Source organism: Podarcis erhardii, assembly GCF_964252035.2.
Source record: "Podarcis erhardii genome assembly, chromosome: 2".
Classification (NCBI taxonomy): domain Eukaryota; kingdom Metazoa; phylum Chordata; class Lepidosauria; order Squamata; family Lacertidae; genus Podarcis; species Podarcis erhardii.
In genome coordinates, this window is record NC_138498.1 from 121,045,032 (window position 1) to 121,068,807 (window position 23,776).

The following is a 23,776-nucleotide window of genomic DNA, read 5'->3' on the forward strand; positions in this document are numbered from 1 at the left end:
GTCTTTGATTCGGCGCTGGTGTTTTAAAGAAGATTTTAACCGGTCTGAAGTAGCATACAGGATACACGTAGGGGGAGGTTCTGGACTGAACATTTGGGAATTATTGTGTTTAAGATAAGCTTATCCACGACAGCTTCATTGGATGAATTTAGATGAGTAGGACAGGATATTTTATTTATTATTCTTCCTCTTTTTCTCACTTGTGTGAGAATGCAGATATAGTGGTACATCGAGTTACATACGCTTCAGGTTACAGACTCCGCTAACCCAGAAATAGTACCTCAGGTTAAGAACTTTGCTTCAGGATGAGAACAGAAATCATGCTTCAGCGGCGCGGCAGCAGCAGGAGGCCCCATTAGCTAAAATGGTGCTTCAGGTTAAGAACAGTTTCAGGTTAAGAACGGACTTCCGGAACGAATTAAGTACTTAATCCGAGGTACCACTGTACCTCTTTCAGCAGATTAAAATCACCACCCGTTTGCCGTTTATCTTTAGACGCTTTTGGGGAAAAGGTTGCTTAATCTTCTAGACCAATTATGATACCCAAGGATACTTAGGCAGACTTGAATTCCTTTTCTCCCATCTACATTTCCCTCTTAACAAAGAAATCACTCACAGACTGCTTAAGTAAACAAAAAAATATAAGTTTACTCACATTAAAAGCCTTGCCAGGATTCAACAGGCACAGTGATGAAAATCAGGCAGGCAATAATCCTTAAAAGTTACAAAAGTCCGTAATTCAGTTCAAAATGGAGTGGCCTTGACTGTCCTTTAATCTTGCTGCCACACTTAAACTGCGTTGGGCCGTTAGTCCACCTGCCCCAGTATTCCCTGCACTGACTGGCAAGGCTCCCCAGGGGTTCTGAGAGGGGGACTCTCCCAGTGGAGATGCTGGGGGATCAGGGATGATGGGAGCTGTAGTCCAACAACATCTGGGGACCCACAGGTTGAGAACTGCTGCTCCAGAGTCAAACCCACAACAGTTGTTCTGAGCCCACGTGGGTGTCTTGTGGCATTGCAGTTCCAGGAACCTCAACTGCTCTCCGTTAAGGAAGCACCTGCGGTCATCAAGCTATTGAGAAGATCTGGGAGGTGTTTTCTGGCTCTCTCAGTTTTGCACAGCAGAACAGCGAAGCACAGCCCTTTCTGAGATGCTGACGAACCTCTCTGGTTTAGGTTCGCTGTGAGGACTTCAGGGTCTGGAACCTCTTCCTCATCTCATTGCCTTCCACATAAAGTGTATGCAGAGGGTTCATGTAGATCAATCCTGATATGGGGGGAGGGGGTGCCCCATGCCTGTTGCTCATTCCTCATTCTGCCTTCTCGAGTCCACACAGCTCAGCATTGTCCACACCAGGGACTAGGAATAGAAGGAGAAGAAATTTATTTATACCCTGCCCATCTGACTGGGTTTCCCCTGCCACTCTGGGTGGCTCCCGACAGAATATTAAAAACACGATAAAACATCAAACATTAAAAACTTCCCTAAACAGGGCTGCCTTCAGATGTCTTTTAAAAGTCAGATAGTTGTTTATTTCCTTGACATCTGATGGGAGGCCGTTTCACAGGGCGAGCGCCACCACCGAGAAGCCCCTCTGCCTGGTTCCCTGTAACCTCACCTGAAAATAGGGACGTCCCAAGGAAAAGCGGGACATTCTGGAATCAAATCAGAAATCAGAAACTGGGGCGGCTTCTGGAAATCCGGGACCCTCCCTGGAAAATAGGGACACCTGGAGGGTCTGACTTTGATCCCTGCCCATTGGGGATGATAAAATCTAGCAGGGAGTTGTTCAGTATAGATATCTTTTCAAAATGAGAGCAAGAGCATCAAGTTGTAGCCTTATGAGCCTTTGCCCTCGGGTGGGAAAAATATTGCGCCTGGGAAAGGGAAGTGGGAGTCAACAGACACTCAAGGAATATCAGGACATCAGGACATCGGACATCAGGAATCACAAGACAGAGAAACCAGTAGGAGAACATTTCAATCTCCCAGGACATTCTATACAAGATCTCAAAGTAGCTGTTTTACTACAAAGGAATTTCAGAAATAGACTGGAAAGAGAAGCTGCTGAATTACAACTTATCACCAAGCTCAAAACCATGGAGAAACCTGGTCTGAACAAAGACCTTGGATTCTTATCTCATTATACATGACAAAGCCATTTTTCACCTTTTCACCCCTTGCTTTTTCCTGTAAGACCTATTGCAGTCGTTAAGAGTCGTCAACAGGCTCATCACAGCTATCTGCCAATCACCTATTCCCAATCACCCATTCCCACCACCCATTCCCAACACCCTTCTGAGTAATACCCCTCCCCACCTTCTCACTATATAGAAGGGTCTGGAAACTTCTGTTTCAGTGTATCTGAAGAAGTGTGCATGCACACGAAAGCTCATACCAAGAACTGACTTAGTTGGTCTTTAAGGTGCTACGGGAAGGAATTTTTTTTGTTTTGACTATGGCAGACCAACACGGCTACCTATCTGTATCAAGGAATAGTTTCGGAGAAAAAGGTTTTTATTTCTACCATCCATGAACTGGTAGAAGGAGCAAGTGTGATAAGTCACAAAAAGCATGCACGAAATTCACAGTCATGTGCACAAACAGATATACCCCTTTCCAGTTCCCTCCTCCTTTCTCCTCCCTCAGGAGTTCTGCCCCATGAGTTCCTCTGAGCATGGACAGAAAGCTGTCTTGGGACTCTTGGACTCTTGGTGCCCTTCCCAGGAAAAGGGGAATGGGAGTGGTTCAGCATGTCCACTAGAATGAGATAAGATTCAGTTTCTCAGGCCTGCTATGAACAGAGCCTATTTATTAGCCTTTAAAAGTAACATTTTGCCTATGCACAGCATCTTGTGATAGAGCAGAGGAGAGCAGAGAAAAGCTGTTTTGGATTTTTAGAAGACAAAATGAGTTTTGGACAGTTTTGAGGCCTGGTGTGATGGGGTGATTTCACAGACAGGATTTGGGTATCCTGTCCCTTCAAAGTGATATTGCAAGCTCACATTTCTTGACCAGTTTGTATACCTGCATAAGGTACGTGACAGGTATGAGACTCGTTTATAATTCTATTTTGGGAATGATTCCTGTTCTTCTGTAGCTGCATTGTTTTAGACCAGGGGTCAGCAAACTTTTTCAGCAGGGGGCCGGTCCACTGTCCCTCAGACCTTATGGGGGGGCCGAGTATATTTGGTGTGTGTGTGAATGTATTCCTATGCCCCACAAATAACCCAGAGATGCATTTTAAATAAAAGGACACATTCTACTCATGTAAAAACACGCTGATTCCCGGGCTGTCCACAGGCCGGGTTTATAAGGCGATTGGGCCTGATCCAGTCCCCGGGCCTTAGTTTGCCTACCCATGTTTTATACTTTATGGATGCCCCACACTCATATTACAAAGTATTTGCGTCCTGTGCGAGTTGTTCTCCAATGTACTTCGCATCAATAAAAAAACTGGGAGCGGCGCAAGCAAACATTAGCCTGGAGAAGAGGAGGTTAAGGGGTGATATGATAGCCATGTTCAAATATATAAAAGGATGTCACATAGAGGAGGGAGAAAAGTTGTTTTCTGCTGCTCCAGAGAAGCGGACACGGAGCAATGGATCCAAACTACAAGAAAGAAGATTCCACCGAAACATTAGGAAGAACTTCCTGACAGTGAGAGCTGTTCGACAGTGGAATTTGCTGCCCAGGAGTGTGGTGGAGTCTCCTTCTTTGGAGGTCTTTAAGCAGAGGCTTGACAACCATATGTCAGGAGTGCTCTGATGGTGTTTCCTGCTTGGCAGAGGGTTGGACTCGATGGCCCTTGTGGTCTCTTCCAACTCTAGGATTCTATGATTCTATGATTCATTTTTCCTGAAAATGTCAGCCAAGAGTTTGAGAACAGCTGTGATGGAGGTTGTCTAAAGCGCAGGCGGCGGGCTCCCCCTGGCGGCGGAAGCGGGGAGCGCGGCCGCGTGGGCGGGGGAAGGGAAGCGGCTGGATTTCCCCTTTCGAAAGCGAAAGTGGGCGCCGGTTCGATCCCCCGCGAGCGCAGAAGAGCTCAGTTCCTCCCTGGGAGACCGGAGGGCAGGTAAGGCGGGCAGGGAGAGGAAGGCCAGGGGGCTGGGGGGTGGGAGACCCAGGATAAGGGCATCATGGGGGGGGTGCTGGCTGGGGGGGTGCATCAAGCAATGCAAATCGGGGAGATGCTGCAAAAGAGGCTCTCGCGCAATGTTTGATTTCTTCTTTTGGGGGGGGGTTTACTTAATGTAAAATAATTTGTAGTCCCTGAGATCGGATCTGCATTTTAGCAGGGCTGGGACACACACAAACACACAATAAAAAATCGCCCCACAATAAATATTCCCCCACCTTTTAAAACCATCCCGTTTCAGTTTTATTTTCTGATCGGAGATGGAAAATAATAATAATAAGTGTTACAAGAAAGAACCCGGTTCCAGAAAGGGCAGCCCCGCCAGTCTCTTCGGAGCAAAATGCCCCAAACTAGAAAAGCCCCCAAAGTTAGAAAAGTGGCTTCTACTGGGTCTTGAAAGTTTTTTTATCACTTTCTGCGCAGTCTTGGGCAGTCTAACTCAGAGGTAAGAGTAAGCCCCCTTGATTTCAGTAGGGACTTACTTCTGAGTAACGGGCCTCATGTGCACTATTCATTTAAGCTGTACTGTATTCTATTGCCTTAAACAGTCCTGTCCTCTCCCAAAGCCTTCTGGGAACTGTAGTTTCAGGCTGCAGAAAGTTGTTAGGAGACTTCGGTTCCCAGAGGAGTTTAACAATCAACCCCTTTTCCCAGGGAACGGAAGTTCTGTGAAGTTCATGCTGTTTTAAATAATAAATAAATAAATAAATTTTATTATGCTCCATCTTCCCTGGCCAGAGCCGGGCTCAGGGCAGCTAACACCAGTCAAATTACAGTAAAAACGTAATAGGAAAAGAAAAAAACCAATCTAAAATACAGGTTAAAATGCAGTTTAAAATGCAGCCTCATTTTAAAAGTAGCCCATAGATGTTAGGATTGCTCTTTAAGTGCCATAGGGTAGCTTACATCTGGCTCCTTCTTAAGCACAATGCAATTTTTATTTTGCAAAGTGCTCAACAGTCGTAGGATCCTAGGGCTGGAAGGAAGCATGAGGGTCAAATAGTCCAAACCCCTGCAATGCAGGAATCTTTTGTCCAAAGTGGGACTCGAACCCACAACCCTGAGATTAAGAGTCTCATTCTCTACCGACTGAGCTATCCAGTAGCTGCTCTCATGAAAACCCACCAAGGCCCCAGTGGGCTCCATTGAACACACTGGGAGTTGTTTCTGGGTAAGAATAGATGGGATTGTGCTACTTGCTGGCGAGGTCACTGCCATGCCCATTTTACAGATGGGTAACTGAGACTGACAGAAAGCATCTGGAGGGTGGGATTTGTGCCTGGCGTCCCTTTAGGCCAGGGATGAGGAACCTCAACCTGGTACCCTGGACTACAGTTCCCATCATCCTCAGCCATTGTCCATGTTGGCTGGCACTGATGGGTGTTGCGGTCCCTCCCCCTTTGGGGGGAGTGTCGCATGGGGAGGTCGAATTCAGCTTTGATGATGGTGGTGACGGTGATGATAATTTATTATTTATACCCCGCCCATCTGGCCGGCTCCCCAGCCACTCTGGGCAGCTCCCAACACAATATTAAAAACAAGATAAAACATCAAACATTAAAAACTTCCCTAAACAGGGCTGCCTTCAGATGTCTTCTAAAAGTCAGATAGTTGTTTATTTCCTTGACATCGGATGGGAGGACATCTTATTACGTTCTGTACATCGGAACTCAAATGGAATCTGTTCTGGAAGTCTGTTCAACTGTTCCACAACCAAGGTGCAGCTTCTGATTGGCTGCAGGAGCTTCCTGCAGCCAATCGGAAGCCTTGCTGGACGTTCAGGTTCCAAAGAACATTTGCAACCAAAATACTCACTTCCAGGTTTGCAGCGTTTGTGAGCCAAAACATTCGACTGCCGAGGCATTTGTGATCCTTGATACAACTGTATTATTATTATTGGTGCTGCTGTTGTTGTACAACTGTATTATTATTATTATTATTATTATTATTATTATTATTATTATTGGTGTTGGTGTTAAATTTATATCCCGCCCATCTGGTTGGGTTTCCCCAGCCACTCTGGGCAGCTTACAACATATATAAAAACACAACAAAACTTCAAACATAAAAAAAAAATCCTATACAAGCAACAAACAAACCAATAAACCAATAGCAACCAATAACAACAACAATAACAAGAATAAAAAGTTTACAGTTCTACTCAAAATAACCGCTAACCCCAAGTAAACATTTGACCAACACCAATCTGACAAAAACAAAACAGAGGAAAACGTTTTAAACATTTTAACCAGTTGCCCCAACCCAGCAATGTCCCAGTGCCCTCCCAGGAGCCTCTTTTAGCTGTTCAAGGTGAGTCTGGGCCAGGTGGAAATGGGCCTTGCGCCAGGGAGCAGGTCTCCGTTCCAGCACTTGTGGCGGCAGCAACGTGTGGGTCAGGCTGCTGAGATTCTCCCTGCACAAACCCTCTCTCACACTTCAGACTGTTAATTACACCTGGCCATTCCTTCTCTCCCCAGACTCGGCCGCCATGATGCTGCCTGCCCCCTTGAAGCTGGCCGTCCCTCTCATCCTGTGCGACTTGGTCCTTCTCCCCTTGCTAGATCTCCAGCGCTCCGCCTTGGCCTCCCTGGGGGTCCCTGCGGCCTGGCTGGAGGCGGCTCTGCGCCTGCTGGTTCTCTGTGGGGCCCGGGGGCTCCTCTCCCTGGCCTGGCCCTCCCAGATGCCCCTCGCAGGCCTGGCTGCTGTGAGCCTGCTGCAGCCCCTCTATCTTGCCGTGGGGCGCTGCTTTGGAGACCCTCCGTTCCTGCTGTCGTCAGCCCCTCGGTCCTGGCTCCTGCTGGGCTATGGGGCAGTGGTTCTGGCCCACTTCATTTGGGACGTCCTGGGGCAAAGGGAGGAGGAGGATAAGGAGAACAAGGGAGGAGAAGACAAGGCCACCCTCTGGAAGCTGGTGAAGCTCTTCCGCCCAGATGTGTCCTACCTCGCAGGGGCGTTTTTCTTCCTTACCACGGCTGTGCTTTGTGAGTAGGGTTGGTTTGCATGTGTGTGTGAGAGAGAAGTGGGAAGTGAGAGAGATACATACAGTGGTACCTCGGGTTACATGCGCTTCATGTTACAGACTCCGCTAACCCAGAAATAGTACCTCGGGTTAAGAACTTTGCTTCAGGATGGGAACAGAAATTGTGCTCCGGCAGCGCAGTGGCAGCGGGAGGCCCCATTAGCTAAAGTGGTGCTTCAGGTTAAGAACAGTTTCAGGTTCAGAACGGACCTCCGGAACAAATTAAGTACTTAACCCAAGGTACCACAGTACATATTATTTGGAAATAGAAGACCGTATGTTTGGTACACCTCCTTTCCACACAGGCTGTAAAAGCTTTATTGCCAGTGAAATGTAAATAATGGCCTTGAGATGTTATAACTCAATAACAATGACTGAACAGGGAAAGGAAATAATCTGGTTTGTGTACGGAAAGGAAGACTCTCCGCTCAAAAGGTTCGCACAAACAGGCAGAGGCTGGAAACTGAGGGATAATTCAGGGTGGAAAGAAGAATGAAAGATTTAAATTACTATAACCTCACTCGTTGTTATTTGATATACAGTGGAACCTCAGTTGTTGAATATAATCCATTCCGGAAGACCGTTTGACTTCCAAAATGTTCAACAACCGAAACACAATGGGCGGTAGGAAAATTCAATTGAGAAAATTGAGAAAACCCAGCGGAAGTTGTTCAACTTCCGAGGCGCATTCATAAACCGAGGTTCCACTGTAATTTTGTTTTATCTATATGCAGGAGCTGGTAAAGGAACAGCTGAGGGATGAGGAGTTTGCCGAAAAATGGATGTTAATTAGAGTAGGGCTGCCATATGTTAGGAATTTCCCGGACACAGCCAGGATTTGGCCAGGGTGGAAATCGTTGGAATGCCCGGGAAAATATGGATGTATGGCAACCCATGCAGGAAGTGTAGATTTTGGCAAAGTTCCTTATAAATAGTTTTTTGTGTAAAACTAAAAAAAACAACCTGGACACCTTTCTGCAATATGGGAACTCTAAATTGGAGTTAGGTAAAGGTACCCCTGACCATTAGGTCCAGTCGTGACCGACTCCGGGGTTGTGGCACTCACCTCGCTCTATAGGCCGAGGGAGCCGGCGTACAGCTTCCAGGTCATGTGGCCAGCATGACGAAGCCGCTTCTGGCCAACGAGAGCAGCGCACAGAAACACTTTTTACCTTCCCGCCAGAGCGGTACCTATTTATCTACTTGCACTTTGACATGCTTTCGAACTGCAGGGACCGAGCATTGGGAGCTCACCCCGTCTCAGGGATTTGAACCGCCGACCTTCTGATCGGCAAGCCCTAGGCTTCGTGGTTTAGACCACAGTGCCACCCACATCCCTTAAATTAGAGATAAATCTGTAAAATAAGTAGCATGTAAAAGGTGAAGGAATGGAATATATCTGAGAGTGTGGGGAATCCATTTTGGGGGTGGTGTGTATTAAATTAAGTTTACTTTGGTTTTGATGTGTTATAAATTTGAAGACGACTAAAAATTAATGGGTAAAAAGGAAATAAAAGACCATAGTTTAACGTTAGAAGGTTCCAAGCTCAATTTCAGATGGAGCCATGCCCCCCACCTGAAATCCTTGGAGAAGCTCTGCCTGTCTGTGCAGGGAGGTGTCAACGGGGTGAATGGGCTCTTCCTGTTTCCAAAGAGTCCCCCTTCCCTATTTTCAAAGCGCAAACTCTCTGCAGGTGAAACCTTCATCCCTTACTACACGGGACGCTTGATTGACATCTTGGGCAAGAAGTACAACTCGGATGCCTTCTCGTCCGCCATCTTCTTCATGTGCCTGGTGTCGCTCGGAAGGTGGGTTTCTTCCTGACAACACCCCCTGCCCAAAAAACAAAGGAGCCCTGGCTCGGCTGGGGTGTGTGCAATCTTCTCATAATCTGGGGAGTTAAATTATTTCTTTGGAATTAAATTGAATTCAGAAAGCAGTTTGGGGGGGGGGAAGGGGGTGCTCGGAGAACAGCTTCTACTGCAAAGGAAAGCCCCCACGTTTCCAGAATGTGACTCAAAAAGGTGATCACATATTTGGGGGGCCAGGAGCTCCGATTTTGCCATTTCGATTCCTACCCTCCAGAGTGGGACTCACACATTCACAGTTTCCTTTTGTAGAGCAGTCTCCATTTCTGTTCCAGCTCACTGTCTGCCGGCACTCGCGGGGGACTCTTCACGATGTCCATCTCCCGGGCCATCATCCGGATCCGAAGCCGCCTCTTCTCTTCTCTCGTCCGGCAAGACCTGGCGTTCTTCCAGGAGGTGAAAACAGGTGAGAGCCCCCTAGCTCCAAACCCAGGCCTGCCTTTCAGTCCAGCTCCCTGAGTGTCCTCTAGTGCACGTACAGAGCGCTTGTGGTGGTTCCTACTTGCAACACCCCTGTTATGACTGGGCCTTAAATATTCCCATTTTATGGGTTGCATAACTGAGGCTCCATGAGGAATGCCAAGATGTGAGGCTTTCCAGAATTTGAACTTGGGTCTCCCAAGATCCTGCTCTGGCACTCAAGTGGGCAACTCTTCATGTTTGTTTTTGCTGCCGAGTTCAGAGGTAAGGAATATCCTGGTGCCCTCCGGATATTATGGGACCCCAACTCCCATCAGCCCCAGCCAGCATGCCCAGTGGGCAGGGATGATGGGAGTTCTAGTTCATCAACAGCGTCTTCTTTCCTTCATCTGTTCATCAAAGGACTTGATTCATCTATCGGTCGTTCTCTCCATCCCTCCATCTGCTAATCCACCAACTATTTCTCCTTTCCATCCTTTTCTTTTAAAAGTGTTTTTCTTTTCACTTTTTCATGCACAGAAAGCAATAGTCACAACAATCAACAATAGAGAGAAAGAGGAGTTTCTTCCTGTCCTTGCAAGATGTTCTGTCTTCTTTCCCCCAGGTGTTGCTGTTATCCGTCTTGGTTCGGGCGGAGCTTTTTAAAATGTTTTTATTATTTTTTATTAGAATGCACTTTCAATTTTTTAAATTTATTTAACATAATTGTTACAAAATATAAGCAAAATATAAGCAAAAGGGGATGCGGGTGGTGCTGTGGTCTAAACCACTGAGCCTAGGACTCAGAAGGTCGGCGGTTCGAATCCCCGCGACGGGGTGAGCTCCTGTTGCTCGGTCCCTGCTCCTGCCAACCTAGCAGTTTGAAAGCACATCAAAGTGCAAGTAGATAAATAGGTACCACTCCGGTGGGAAGGTAAACCGTGTTTCTGTGCACTGCTCTGGTTCGCCAGAAGCGGCTTAGTCATGCTGGCCACATGACCCGGAAGTTGTACACTGGCTCCCTTGGCCAATAAAGCGAGATGAGCGCCGCAACCCCAGAGTCGGTCACAACTGGACCTAATGGTCAGGGGTCCCTTTACCTTTATAAGCAAAATATTGCAAATGCATACATACATACATACATATATCAATTAAGCATGTATATATGAAGAAAGGAACAAAAGAGAAAAAGAAAAGAAAAAAGAGGAAGAAAAAATAAAGAGAAAAGAAGAAGAACAAAAGCTGGAAGAATTTCTTCCAGGTTTATTCTACAGTCTTGCTTAAAATGTATATAGGAAGTGCAGTGTAAGCGAAGGAAGTCAATCAGTGAAATTTTATTATTATTTTTGTACAGTGGTGCCCCGCAAGACGAACGCCTCGCAAGACGGAAAACCCGCTAGACGAAAGGGTTTTCCATTTTGGAGGCGCTTCGCAAAACGAATTTCCCTATGGGCTTGCTTCGCAAGACGAAAATGTCTTGCGAGTTCCTGCGGGTTCCCCCCCCTTTTTCCCCCTTTTCCTAAGCCGCTAAGCCGCTTATCAGCTGATCCACTAAAAGCCGCTAAACCGCTAATAGCGCTAATCCGCTAAGCCGTCAATGGGCTTGCTTCGCAAGACAAAAAAACCGCTATACGAAGAGCCTCGCGGAACGGAATAATTTCGTCTTGCGAGGCACCACTGTATCGAGATATTTGTAGAATTTTTAGAATGCGCTTTTGATCCCTCCAGTCTCCCGGCTCTGAGCGGCCTCTCCTTTCGCCCCACAGGAGACCTGACCTCCCGCCTTTCCAGAGACACCACCATGATGAGCCGCTGGGTGCCTCTCAACGCCAACATCTTCCTCCGCAGCCTGATCAAGGTCTGTGGGCTCTGCGCCTTCATGCTTGGCCTCTCGTGGCGCCTGACGTTGCTCACCCTCGTTGAGGTGCCGGTCATGCTGGCGGCCCAGAAGGTCTACGATGCCCGCTACAAGGTGAGGGGGCCCTTGGGAGCAGGCGGGGGGAGACTGGAAGCTGTGAGTAAATGAAAGGGGAGCTTCTTGCCAGGGATTGCTGTTCCCTCTTTTCCAAACCTTAGAGAGATAGCCTCTCCCTGTGGACGAGAGGCAGGGTCCCATCAGAGGAGTAACACCAATGCCTCCCATTTTAACAGTCAAGGCTTCCCCCAAAGAATCCTGGGAACTATAGTTAGCTTACTGCAATGAGAGTCATTAGGAGGCCACTCGCAGAACTACAACTCCCAGCACCCTTAACAAACTACAATTCCCAGAATTCTTTGGGGGAAGCTGTGACTGCTGTAAGGGTGCTTTATAAATATATGGTGTGGATGTGAGAAGTTGGAATAATAATAATAATAATAATAGTTGTTGTTGTTGTTATTTATTTATACAGTGGTACCTCAGGTTACATACGCTTCAGGTTACATACGCTTCAGGTTACAGACTCCGCTAACCCAGAAATAGTGCTTCAGGTTTAGAACTTTGCTTCAGGATGAGAACAGAAATCGTGCTCCGGCGACACAGCAGCAGCAGGAGGTCCCATTAGCTAAAGTGGTGCTTCAGGTTAAGAACAGTTTCAGGTTAAGTACGGACCTCCGGAACGAATTAAGTATTTAACCTGAGGTACGACTCTACCCCGCCCATCTGGCTGGGTTTCCCCAGCCACTCTGGGCAGCTTCCAACAGAACACCAAAATACAGTAACCTATTAAACGTTAAAAGCTTCCCTAAACAGGGCTGCCTTCAGATGTCTTCTAAAAGTCTGGTAGTTGTTTTTCTCTTTGACATCTGATGGGAGGGTGTTCCACAGGGAGGGTGCCACCACCGAAAAGGCCTAGTTCCCTGTAACCTCGCAGTGAGGGAACCGCCAGAAGGCCGTCAGAGCTGGACCTCAGTGTCTGGGCTGAACAATGGAGGTGGAGACGCTCCTTCAGGTATACTGGGCTGAGGCCGTTGAGGGCTTTAAAGGTCAGCACCAACACTTTGAATTGTGCTCGGAAACGTACTGGGAGCCAGTGTAGGTCTTTCAGGACCGGTGTTTTATGGTCTCAGCAGCCGCTCCCAGTCACCAGTCTACGGAATAGATAGACATAACATTTTACAAGGACAGGAAGGGATACCATGGACGGAATATATGACACACACAGGAGGAAGATATAGATATAGATATAGATATAGATATAGATATAGATATAGATATAGATATAGATATAGATATAGATATAGATATAGTTTGAATGCTTCACCTATGGGTTTATAAATCATTTAATGTGTCAAGACGAGTGGATGTCGTTAATATTGCAGTTGTTGAATAAGGGATTGTTATTTTTACTAGAGTATAATTGAGATGGATAAGATTTTGGAATGCAGAAACAAAGCAAATCATCAAACCATGCGGGAGGCCACCCAAATATAATTTGGCACCTGAATGATTGGGATTAGTACTTGTATAATAACTTGGCAATGTTATAATGAGGCTACCACTGGATTATTGTAACTGAAAACTAATAAAAATTATTGTTAAAAATAAGAGAAGTGATTTTCCCCAAGGAGCCTTTGTGTTTGACTCTGCTTGTGAGGCCAGCTGTTACGATATTTAACCTTTTGTGACATTTGTCTGTTTTTAGCATATTGCATATTTCCACTGTTGCTTGGTTTTTATTTTTCTCTGCTGCTTGGATGGTTTTTTTTACATGACAGGGAGTATATAAATATTTTAAAATAAACGGGATGGAACGGAGTTATGGCCGATTTGCTGGTCTCTTTGGATTTGGTAATGCTGTGGACCAGAGATAAGGAGCCTGGTGCCTTCTAGAGACTGTTGGACTACAACTCCCATCAGCCCCAACCAGCAGGGCCAATGGTCAAGGATGCTGGGAGTTGTAGTCTGTTGAACCCTGCTGTCAATCAGTCATGTTAAGGTAAGCTAAAGCACACACCCCTAAAGGAATCCTGGGAAGTGTAGTTTGTTAGGGGTGAGGGATAAACTACAGTTCCCAATGTTCTTTTGGGAGGGGGGAAATGGGCTTTGAACATTCTTTAAAGGAATGGTGGGCATGTAGTCTGAAGTAATGGGATCTTGCAGCCAAACCCAGTGGTCTGCCCCCCTCTGGCATTTAGCGCAGACTCCTAAACTCTCCCCTTTGCCATTTCTTTTGCTTTCTGCAGGTTCTTCTGCAGGCGATCCAGGATTCCCTGGCACGTTCTGGGGAGGTGGTGCGGGAGACGGTCTCCTCCGTGGAGACGGTGCGCAGTTTCGCCACCGAGGAGGAGGAGTCTGAGCGCTACGATGCGGCCTTGGCCGAGACCCACCGGCTGAAGGACCGGAGAGATTGGGAGAGGGCCGTCTACTTGCTCCTCAGACGCGTGAGTCCTTGGGGTCTTGTGTAGGGGAGAGGCTTGGGGGGATCAGAAAGGGGACAAGCATCCTCCCAAGGAGAGCTGTGGCAGGAGAGCTTTCTGGAAATGGCACCCCTTTCTTTCGTTCTTCCATTGACCAATCAGCTTGGCATCCCGGGCAGCTTTTTCAAGGTCACTGTTCACGTTGGAATATCGAGCGTTGGTGGTGTTATGTATTCAGTGGTCTGTGTTTGCCTGAGCTTGGGTCTGGACTAAGGATTCTGAGCTCCTGTGTTCGGATTCGATACATGATATCCAATCTCAGAACATTTCAGGATTTGGGCCTTAAACTCTGAGTCATGATTTGCAGCTTAGAAGTATAGACAGCCAATCACGTTGCGAGTGGGCCAAGCCTTCAGAAATGTATATAAGCAGTTGCTTTGCCCCTGTGAAGAAGAAGAAGAGTTTGGATTTGATATCCCGCCTTTCACTGTTTTGCGGGGCACCACTGCACCTAAAAAGGTAGAGGGACCCCTGACCATTAGGTCCAGTCGTGACCGACTCTGGGGTTGCGGCGCTCATCTCGCTTTATTGGCCAAGGGAGCCAGCGTACAGCTTCCGGGTCATGTGGCCAGCATGACTAAGCCGCTTCTGGCGAACCAGAGCAGTGCACGGAAACGCCGTTTACCTTCCCGCCGGAGCAGTACCTATTTATCTACTTGCACTTTGACGTGCTTTCGAACTGCTAGGTTGGCAGGAGCAGGGACCGAGCAACGGGAGCTCACCCCGTCACGGGGATTTGAACCACTGACCTTCTGATCGGCAAGCCTAAGGCTCAGTGGTTTAGACCCCAGCGCCACCCGCGTCCCTTCTCATATACCTACCAGTGGGATAAATCAGGCTGGTAGGTGAAAGGGTCTTTGTACTGGTGACCCCACAGACGTGGGATGCTCTTCTAGGTGGGGGGCACATGGCCCCCTTTCTTCCAGACCTTTACGTGCACTCTGAAGACCTCCCTGCTCTGTGGTGTTTTTCCTTTAAAAACTTTTAAAACTGAGCATTGCTTGCCAAAAGGCCTTCATTGGGTTGGACAGTGGAGTTCTCTTTCATAGCCCAACCGGAAGCTCCAAAATAGAAATGAGGACAGGGGAAATCACAAAGAACTTTCCAAAAGGATACAGGCCTATTTAATTCTGATTTAAACTGGGTGCATCTGTGACTCTTGGAGAACCTGGGAGGGAGGGAAAAATCTGTCAACGTCCATTCTCCCGGTTTCTCTCTTTTTGCAATCTTAAATTCTGTTCTTCACATTTCTGCAGCGATTTGTGAGTTTTCTTTTTTAGAAACACATATGAGAATTCCTCAGCATTTCAGAGTGGCTTTCTTCTAATAAACATAAACAGTTTCAAGTAATGGGCACATTTCTGCAAGCATTTCCTCTTAATACACATTACTTGGCTGGAGCAGTGCATTACCAAATTTGGAGAAGTCTAAATTTCAAAGTCTGCCTGTCTTTAGGTTTTTTGTCTCATTTCGGGAAAGTGCAGATTTGATAGATTCAGAGACCAGCTGAATTGAATTTCATCCTTGGAGGGGAAAGGGATAAGCAGAACAGCCAAGCCATCAAACGTGGCCAATAGGGTGGCTGCCAGTCCTCAACATCTTCCCCCGAATTTCTCTCTCTAGCTCCTGCAGCTGGGTCTGAAACTGATCATGCTTCACTCTGGGTACCAGCAGATCCGTTCCGGCCTCATGACCCAAGGGAACCTGTTCTCCTTCATCCTCTACCAGATGGACTTCGGGGACTACATACAGGTGGGTGAAAATCCGCAACGGGAGGCTGCAACAGTGCTGGCATTCCAGCCTTGAATGGCATTCTGGCTATTCCGCAATTGGAGTCACGCTTTCAGCTTTTTAAATGGGTGTGACGCTCCTGCCCTTCCCTTCATTCTCCACATACTGTGTCCATCTGCTGCTTCTACATCCTTCAAGGAGCTGCCTTATATTGAGTCAGACCACTGGTCCATTGGGTTCAGCATTAACCAGTGGCAGCTCTGTAGGTTTGCTGCCTCAGGTGGCGAAATGTCTTGAGCTGCTGGGAACTCCCATTTTGGCCTTGAAGGGCCAGGGCCAAGATGGTGCCAAGGTCTTCTTCACTGGCAATCCCTCATAGCCGAGTAAGATTGTCTTCCATAAACATGGTCTTAACAGTGAGTTTGTAGGTTTCTGGGCGGGAGTTGATCACGGTGAGGGTTTTCCAAACGTGCCTCCCTCTTAGCTAGTTTCTCCCTTTTGTCCTGAATTTGAGCATCTTCAAAATCCATTTACAGATAGGTAGCCGTGTTGGTCTGCCATAGTCAAAACAAAAAATTCCTTCCAGTAGCACCTTAAAGACCAACTAAGTTAGTTCTTGGTATGAGCTTTCGTGTGCATGCACACTTCTTCAGATACACTGAAACAGAAGTCACCAGACCCTTCTATATAGTGAGAAGGTGGGGAGGGGTATTACTCAGAAGGGGGGTGGGATTGTGTGATTGGCAGATAGCTGTGATGAGCCTGTTGACGACTCTTAACGACTGCAATAGGTCTTACAGGAAAAAGCAAGGGGTGAGAAGGTGAAAAATGGCTTTGCCATTGTCAGAGCTGCCTCTAGGTCCCAGCTCACAGAGGACCAACGCCAGGTTGATGTAATGTACAAAAGTCTTTATTGAAGTTTAGTTTCCATTCCAACGCCAGAGCGTGCAGCCCTACGTCTTGACCTTAGATCGGCGAAGTCCCGTCTGACTCACCACCCCTTCCGCACCAGTTTAAGATCCTAGCTCTACTCCACCTCTTCCGTTGTTCTTTCCTCCTCTGGGTCCTTCTGCCCCCTGGGGTTTCCTCCTTTCTGGACTCTTCTGACGCTGACCCCCCTGAGTCTTGCCCTTCCTTCCGGCGGGCTTTAGGACCTGGCTCCCTATCCGGGCTACCTGCTGTGCCGCTCGCCTGTACATTTGAACTTGGCGCGCGCGCCCAGCCGGTAACCTTCCTCCTGACCGTTTCCCCGCTCTCTGATGGAGGCGTGGTCAATCCTGACTCATCCCCTCTCACTGGTAGTGAGAACACTGGTCCCGATTCCTGGGACTCCTCCCCCATACTGCGCTCTGGTGGGGAAGCTGGTCCTGATTTCCAACTGCTGCTCAGGGAGTCCCCGCTGGCCCCTTCCTTCTGGGGTTTCCCCCTTGGCACCTCCCTCGCCCTGGCCATCGGCGCCCCCTTCTGTGAATCTTCCGATTCGCTGGAGAGGCTCGTGGAATCCCTCTGGCCACTGTCACTGCCTACACCCCCCTCGGATTCCTCCTCCTCGCTCTCCATTTCCTCCCTCTCCTGTGCCTCTGCTCCTGAGCCCCTGACAGCCATGTATAATGAGATAAGAATTCAATGTCTTTGTTCAGACCAGGTCTCTCCATGGTTTTAAGTTTGGTAATAAGTTGCAATTCAGCAGCTTCTCTTTCCAGTCTATTTCTGAAATTCCTTTGTAATAGAACAGCTACTTTGAGATCTTGTATAGAATGTCCTGGGAGACTGAAGTGTTCAAAATCCATGACACCTTTGGTAAAGGCTGTTCTCCAATTGGCGCACTCGCAGGCCAGAGTTTCCCATTTGTCGGTGTTTATACTTCATTTTTTGAAATTTACCTTGAGAGCATCCTTAAACCTTATCAGAGCTCTGCATAATCCCTTTTAATTATACAACAGGGCTTTGCTTTGCTGGCTTCTCTCCCCTCTTTTTTTCTTTTTAAAATTCCTCTTTTCGAAGGCAAGGTTGTTTTATGTGTTCTGGCAACCCCAGGAATTTGCACCATAGAACTTCGTGAAGCCAGCGTTGGAAATTTTAACAAAGCCTTGCAGTCCTCACCCTGATTTCCTGTTGGCTATATCTCCACATTTTGAAAACTGATTTTAAAACTTATTTTAAGGACTTTTAACCTTCAAAACCTCTGAATCTCTTACAATCCTTTTTAATTCCTTTGACCCCCTATATTTTAAACAAACTGAGAGGGGAAATTGGTGTTGCCGAAGAGACTACGTTGAAAGAACGTCCTGTTTGGTTTTTATCTTTTTACCCTCCTATTACCTCCCTGTCCACAAAGTAGCTGTAGATAAATCTGGACTGGATGAGACTGTGGATTTGGGTCTCCACCAATTGATCTGAGAAGTATACTTATTTATCAGTATATTCCTGATACATGCAGAATTCCAGAAATGAGAAGAGCAAAAAGACCCAGGTGTCCTGATACAGATAGAGATTCACGGTCTTTAATTCTCAAGCAGAGTAACTTGGACAATTATTTTCTGCCTCTTAAAGAGTCCATATCACCACCAAAAATAAATAAATCCCTTTTTCCCTCCGCAGAGGAGACACTCCCTGGATTTAAGAGAAGGATAAAGCGAATACTCCCCTAATTGTGGGATTGTGAAATAAGTTTAGCATATTGACAAACCTCCTCGTCTTGGTCTTCTTTCGCCCCTCACAGACCCTGATGTACATATACGGAGATGCGCTCAGTAATGTGGGAGCTGCAGAAAAAGTGTTTGACTACCTGCACCGGGAACCGTCCGTTCGCACTGAGGGGACGCTGGCCCCCGACTTCCTCCGAGGTCACGTCTCCTTCAGGAACGTCTCCTTCTGCTATCCTTCCCGCCCTGATCTTCAGGTCTTAAAGGTACGTGGCCAAGAGTCCGGTCCCCTGAGGATGTTGGAGCAGAGAATCTCGGCTCAGTGGTGCTGGGAGGCAGTTTGAGATTCTGGACTTCATGGCCCTATGGGGAGGCCTGTCTCTTTAAGTGAGAACGGGGACCCCCTTGACCGACCTCCCAGTGCAGTGGGCCAGCCCTCCTTAAACCCCATTTGGGCCAAAGGTTCAAAGCAGCATCATACCACTTTAAACAGTCCTGGCTTATCCCAAAGCATTCTGGGAACTGTAGTTTGCTAACAGTTCTGAGGGTGGTTGGGAGACCCCTTATTCCCCTCAGGGAGCTACATTTCCCAGAGTTCCCCGTGGTGAGGGATGGCTTGTTAAAACCACGCTGGGAATTTTAGAACGGTCTTTCAAACCCCATCTAGGTTTATAGCTGTCTGGTGGCTGTGAGTTCCATAGGTGAATCACAGCCCTGGTTTTTTCTCCTTTCATCGCTCCTTCTGTGCAGAACGTCTCCTTTGAGCTCCGTCCCAGGGAGGTGGTGGCGCTTGTGGGTCTCAACGGCAGTGGGAAGAGCACCTGCGTGGCACTGCTGGAGCGCTTCTATGAGCCCCAGTCTGGGGAGATCTTGCTGGACGGGGTCCCGATCCGGGATTATGAGCACAAGTACCTGCACAGCAAGGTGAGCAGGGAGCCCACAAAGTGTGGCTGACATCAAACTCCTGTTTCCCCTTCATTATTTATTATTTATTATTCATTTTATTTATTGAATTTATATTCCGCCGTATACCCTCAGGTCTCAGGGCAGAATAAAATCATAATATAAAACCACACAATCCATAATCCATTCTTCCTTATGGAATATGCAGAAATGGCAAAACTCTACTGGAAGAGTAAGAAATCAAGTTAACAAGTTTTTTTTAATAAAAGAATGGAAATGGTTTATTGAATATTTACAGATAAATTGTAAACAGATTAAAAACACCGGCAGGGTTAATGTAATAACCTGCAGCTACATAAGAGTGTATATTTAAAGAAGAGAAATAAGTTAATTTGGATAGGCAGAAGATACTAACAATAAATTTAAGGAACTGCATAAAGAGGGGGAAGAAAGTCCAGTTTTAAAATGTCAAAATGATTGTAAAATCAGTGAAATGTATCTGAAAAGTATAAATGTGTTTTTTTAAAAAATCCACAATCCCAATAAAAACAGCCCAATAAACCCCCCCAAAAAAACCTACATTTTAAAAGGACATAGGCTCCCAAATTATTCATTTATCTCACAAGATTTATATACCACTTATTTGTAATAAAACCTCAAAGCAGTTAGCAAGAAGATACAATTCAAAAAGTTGAAAACAACTATTTACAGCATTGAAAAATAATTAAAATCAACAATAAGCTAAACAAACAAACAAAACCCAGATTAAAACGCTTGTTAGTGTTCCCCACATTTGGATAGAGTTGCCTGGACATATATTTTAGCAGGCACTGAAAACAATGCGGCAAAAACGTCTGCCTGATGTCAATTGGCAGGGAGTTCCAAAGGATTTTTGGGATGTTAGAGGGTTGTCAGTGCCACGGGGATGGCGGTTCTGTTTTTCACAAAACAGGAAGCGTCTTTTGCAAAAGAGGAAACGACAAGGTGTGGCTGAGCACTGGAGAGGAAATGTGGGTTGCAAAAGGCCATGCCCACCAAGTTTTCGTGATACACAAACACTTCCCAGCCTGGTACTTAAGCTGTAAATTGTGGTTGTTTTTCAGGGGAGGGTGGCCAGAGACGAGTTCCCATAATGAGATGCTTGCAAGGAATAATTGTGGCTGTTGAGCCTTGAGAAGGGATGTGTCAGGGCTTCAGGAGCAGAGACACAGGAGAAGGAGCAAATGGAGAGTGAGGAGGAGGAATCCGAGGGAGGAGTCCCAGGCATCGGGACCAGTCTTCCCACCACCAGAGGGAGGAGAGGAGTCAGGATTGGCCACGCCTCCATCGGAGAGCGGGGAAACGGTCAAGAGGAAAGTCACCAGCTGGGCGCGCGCGCCAAGTTCAAATGTACAGGCGAGCGGCACAGCAGGTAGCCCGGATAGGGAGCCAGGTCCTAAAGCCCGCCGGAAGGAAGGGCAAGACTCAGGGGGGTCAGCGTCAGAAGAGTCCAGGAGGGAGGAAACCCCAGGGGGCAGAAGGACCCAGAGGAGGAAGGAACAGCGCAGGAGGTGGAGCCGGGCTAGGATCTTAAACTGGTGCGGAAGGGGTAGTGACTCAGAGGGGACTTCGCCGGTCTAGGGCCAAGACGTAGGGCTGCACGCTCGGGGTTTGAAATGGAAACTAAACTTCAATAAAGACTCTTGTACATTACATCAACCGGGCGTTGGTCCTCTGTGAGCTGGGACCTAGAGGCAGCCCTGACAGGATGGTTCAGAGGGGATACGAGAGCCTCCTTCAGATATTTGAAAGGATGGAAGGGCCTGCCCCTTCCTGTTCACTCAGTTTCTCATCTTTCCAACTTTAATTTAGTTCTGTACATTAATGCAGTAATTTATGGGTTTTGTTTTTAAAAATTTGCTTGAAAATTTTTCAGTATTTCAGTGCAAATCTCTCCTAATGAACATGCTATTGTCTGCAGATTTGACTAATGCACACATTTTTGCAAGCAATTTCTCCCAATGAAAAAGCATTTTTGTAGGCTGTTTTCACTAAAATCTTCATTTCTTATGCACATTTTTGTAACGCTTCGAGTTGGGAAACGGTTGCAAAATTCAGAGAATTGTGAATGTTGAAGGTTTGCCTGTGTTTCAGTTCTTATATTGTTTGAGAAGGTGCAAATATGGTGGAGTGTGCTTTAAATGCAAAATGAATCCAATTTCTCTCTAGTCGTCACACTTCATTCTGCCTGCAGGTGGCGCTGGTGGGACAGGAGCCGGTCCTCTTCTCTGGCTCCATATGGGACAATATCGCCTATGGGGTGCAGGATTGCAGCCAGGAAGAGGTGGCGGCTGCGGCAAGAGAAGCCAATGCCTTAGGCTTCATCAATGAGCTGGAAGGAGGGTTCGCCGCAGGTGGGTGAAACCTCTTTCCTCCCATCTTCTTTTGTCTCTGCTGGCCTGATTCTTACCCTCTCTAAGATAACATGAATTTCTGTGGCCCACTGAATTCCTCCAGGAAAATTGGTGGGGCTCCAGTCTCTTGTGACGAGTGAGAATTCCAGACTCTGAGCCTCAGCTCCTCTTGTCACTGTGCCCGACCCTCCACCCAACGGCTCACTCCATCCCATCAAATGAACCCAGGAGTTCGGGATCCTCCTTTACCTGCGACTCACCTTTTGCACACCTGCCACCACTCCCACTCCTCTGGCAACCAGGCTTTCTTTTTCCCTCTTCCCACCCCTTCTCTCTCGTTCTTGCCTCCCTGCAGATGTCGGGGAGAAGGGAGGCCAGCTGTCCGCAGGGCAGAAGCAGCGTCTGGCCATCGCCCGGGCCCTGATCCGGAACCCCAAGGTCTTGGTGCTGGATGAGGCCACAAGTGCTCTGGATGTGGAGAGCGAAGCTGCCGTGAGTGTCGGGGCGGGGGAGGAATTGTGGGACTTGGTTGACATGAGAAGCATTAGCCAAGGGGGGGGGGTGCGGCGGTTTTATATTATTGTTATTTATAATATTAATAAGCGGACTTGCATTTTCCAGTGCCAGACAGCTTTTAGTAAAATGCTCACTGGGGACCAGACCAACTTGCCTTTTCAGTTTTTTCCATCATTTCCCCCCAGTTTGGCCAAGCTTAGGATGAGAAAATTATATTGACAGGGAACTTTTTTAAGTTTGATGTTTTATTGTAGTTTTAATATTCTGTTGGGAGCAGCCCAGAGTGGCTGAGAAAACCCAGCTGGATGGGCAGGGTATAAATTATTACGATTATGATGGTTAGTATGTATCCTGGACTGCATCCTATTCTGACACCCAAATGCTAGGCTACTTAACATGGGCAGGATGATGATGATGATGATGATGATGATGATAATAAAAATAAAAATAAAAATAAATGTAGAGCACTCCAAGTTCTATATCCTTGTGTGGGAAAACAGCAGGATTCATAATGCTTACAAACATCTCTCTCAGTCTCTCTCTTACACACACACAGCCAGTGGTTAGTGTGTTAGACTGGGCCCTGGGTTCAAATCTCCACTCAGCCTTGAAGCTCACTGGGTGACCTTGAGCCCATCCCTGCCTCTCAGCCTAGGCTACCTCGCAGGGTTGTGAGGAAGAGCCCCATATACGTCACCTTGAGCTTGAAGGAGGGCTAGGATATAAACCTAATAAATAAATAAAATAAATCTAAGAGGGGGTTTCTGGCTTCTTCCCCTAGATCCAGCAGTCACTGATGAGCGGCCAGGCCAGGGCGGTGCTGGTGATCGCTCACCGGATGCAGACGGTGGAAAACGCGAACAGGATCGTCGTCCTGGAGGGTGGGGAGGTTGTGGAGGAGGGGACGCACTCTGAGCTGATGAGCCGGAGGGGCCCCTATTACCGCCTGGTGCAAAGGAGCCAGGCTGAGTGACTTCCGCACAGGCTGAGTGGTCTTCTGGGGTCCCCCTCTCGAGGTGGTCATGTGTGTGGCATAACTGCGTTTAGAAGGGGGGTCTCTGTGCCTTCTGCTGAGTGGGATCTTGGGCCACAGCCCCAAAGTCCTGCCATGATGGGGCAACTAGGAGACTCACCTAATTGGCTGGTCCTTTCTGAGTGCAGAAACTCTGGCTTAGCCAGAAAAGTGGGTGTGAGCCCCCCTTTGGAGAGCAATGAAGTGGGGTGTGAAAAGGACCGTGTGGCACCCCTTGTAATCACTTTGCAGCTGTTAAATAGCAGACAATTGGGAGTATCAGTGTTTGCCCCAGGAGAACTTAAGCTGTGACTTTGAAAGTCTTGTTCACAAACTCCCATTTTTGAAAAAACCCTCCAAAAAAAGCTTCTTTCCACGTAGCCTTCTGCTCAGAAGCCCTACTGAGTTCAATAGGGCTTACTCCTAGGTAAGGATTTCATCTTGAGTTGCTTAAATAAGGAGTCTGGCTTCTTTCCCAATCCTGTCTCTTGGTCCCGTATGTCTTAGGTGTTTCTGAGTATGTTGTAAAAATATCTTAAGGCACTTTTGGTCTCTTGCTGTTGATTGTCCAGGACTATGATGGCATGAAAGCGGCGTTTTGTAAAATAAAATGTGTGCATGTGATAACTCTTTGAGGTTTGAAATTTTGTGTCTTTGGGGGGTTGCAGAATGGTGCTTCTTCTAGGGTATGGGGACACAAGAGGCTGCTGGATTAGGCCAAAGGGAGCCCCACTAGTCCGGGGCTGGATCTA

At 47.3% G+C, this 23,776-nt stretch overlaps 1 protein-coding gene across 1 annotated transcript; it reads left to right on the plus strand.

Moving 5' to 3' along the window:
* The first annotated feature begins 3,955 nt into the window (after positions 1-3,955).
* Positions 3,956-23,651, plus strand: TAP2 (transporter 2, ATP binding cassette subfamily B member). The gene is made up of 12 exons (XM_081852722.1): positions 3,956-4,076; positions 6,617-7,120; positions 8,853-8,967; positions 9,303-9,433; positions 11,193-11,398; positions 13,591-13,788; positions 15,448-15,576; positions 18,278-18,466; positions 18,951-19,124; positions 21,337-21,496; positions 21,852-21,988; positions 22,794-23,651. Exons 2-12 carry the CDS (start codon positions 6,628-6,630, stop codon positions 22,983-22,985), a joined length of 2,124 nt encoding a protein of 707 aa, XP_081708848.1. The 5' UTR covers positions 3,956-4,076; positions 6,617-6,627; the 3' UTR covers positions 22,986-23,651.
* Positions 23,652-23,776: the final 125 nt, after the last annotated feature.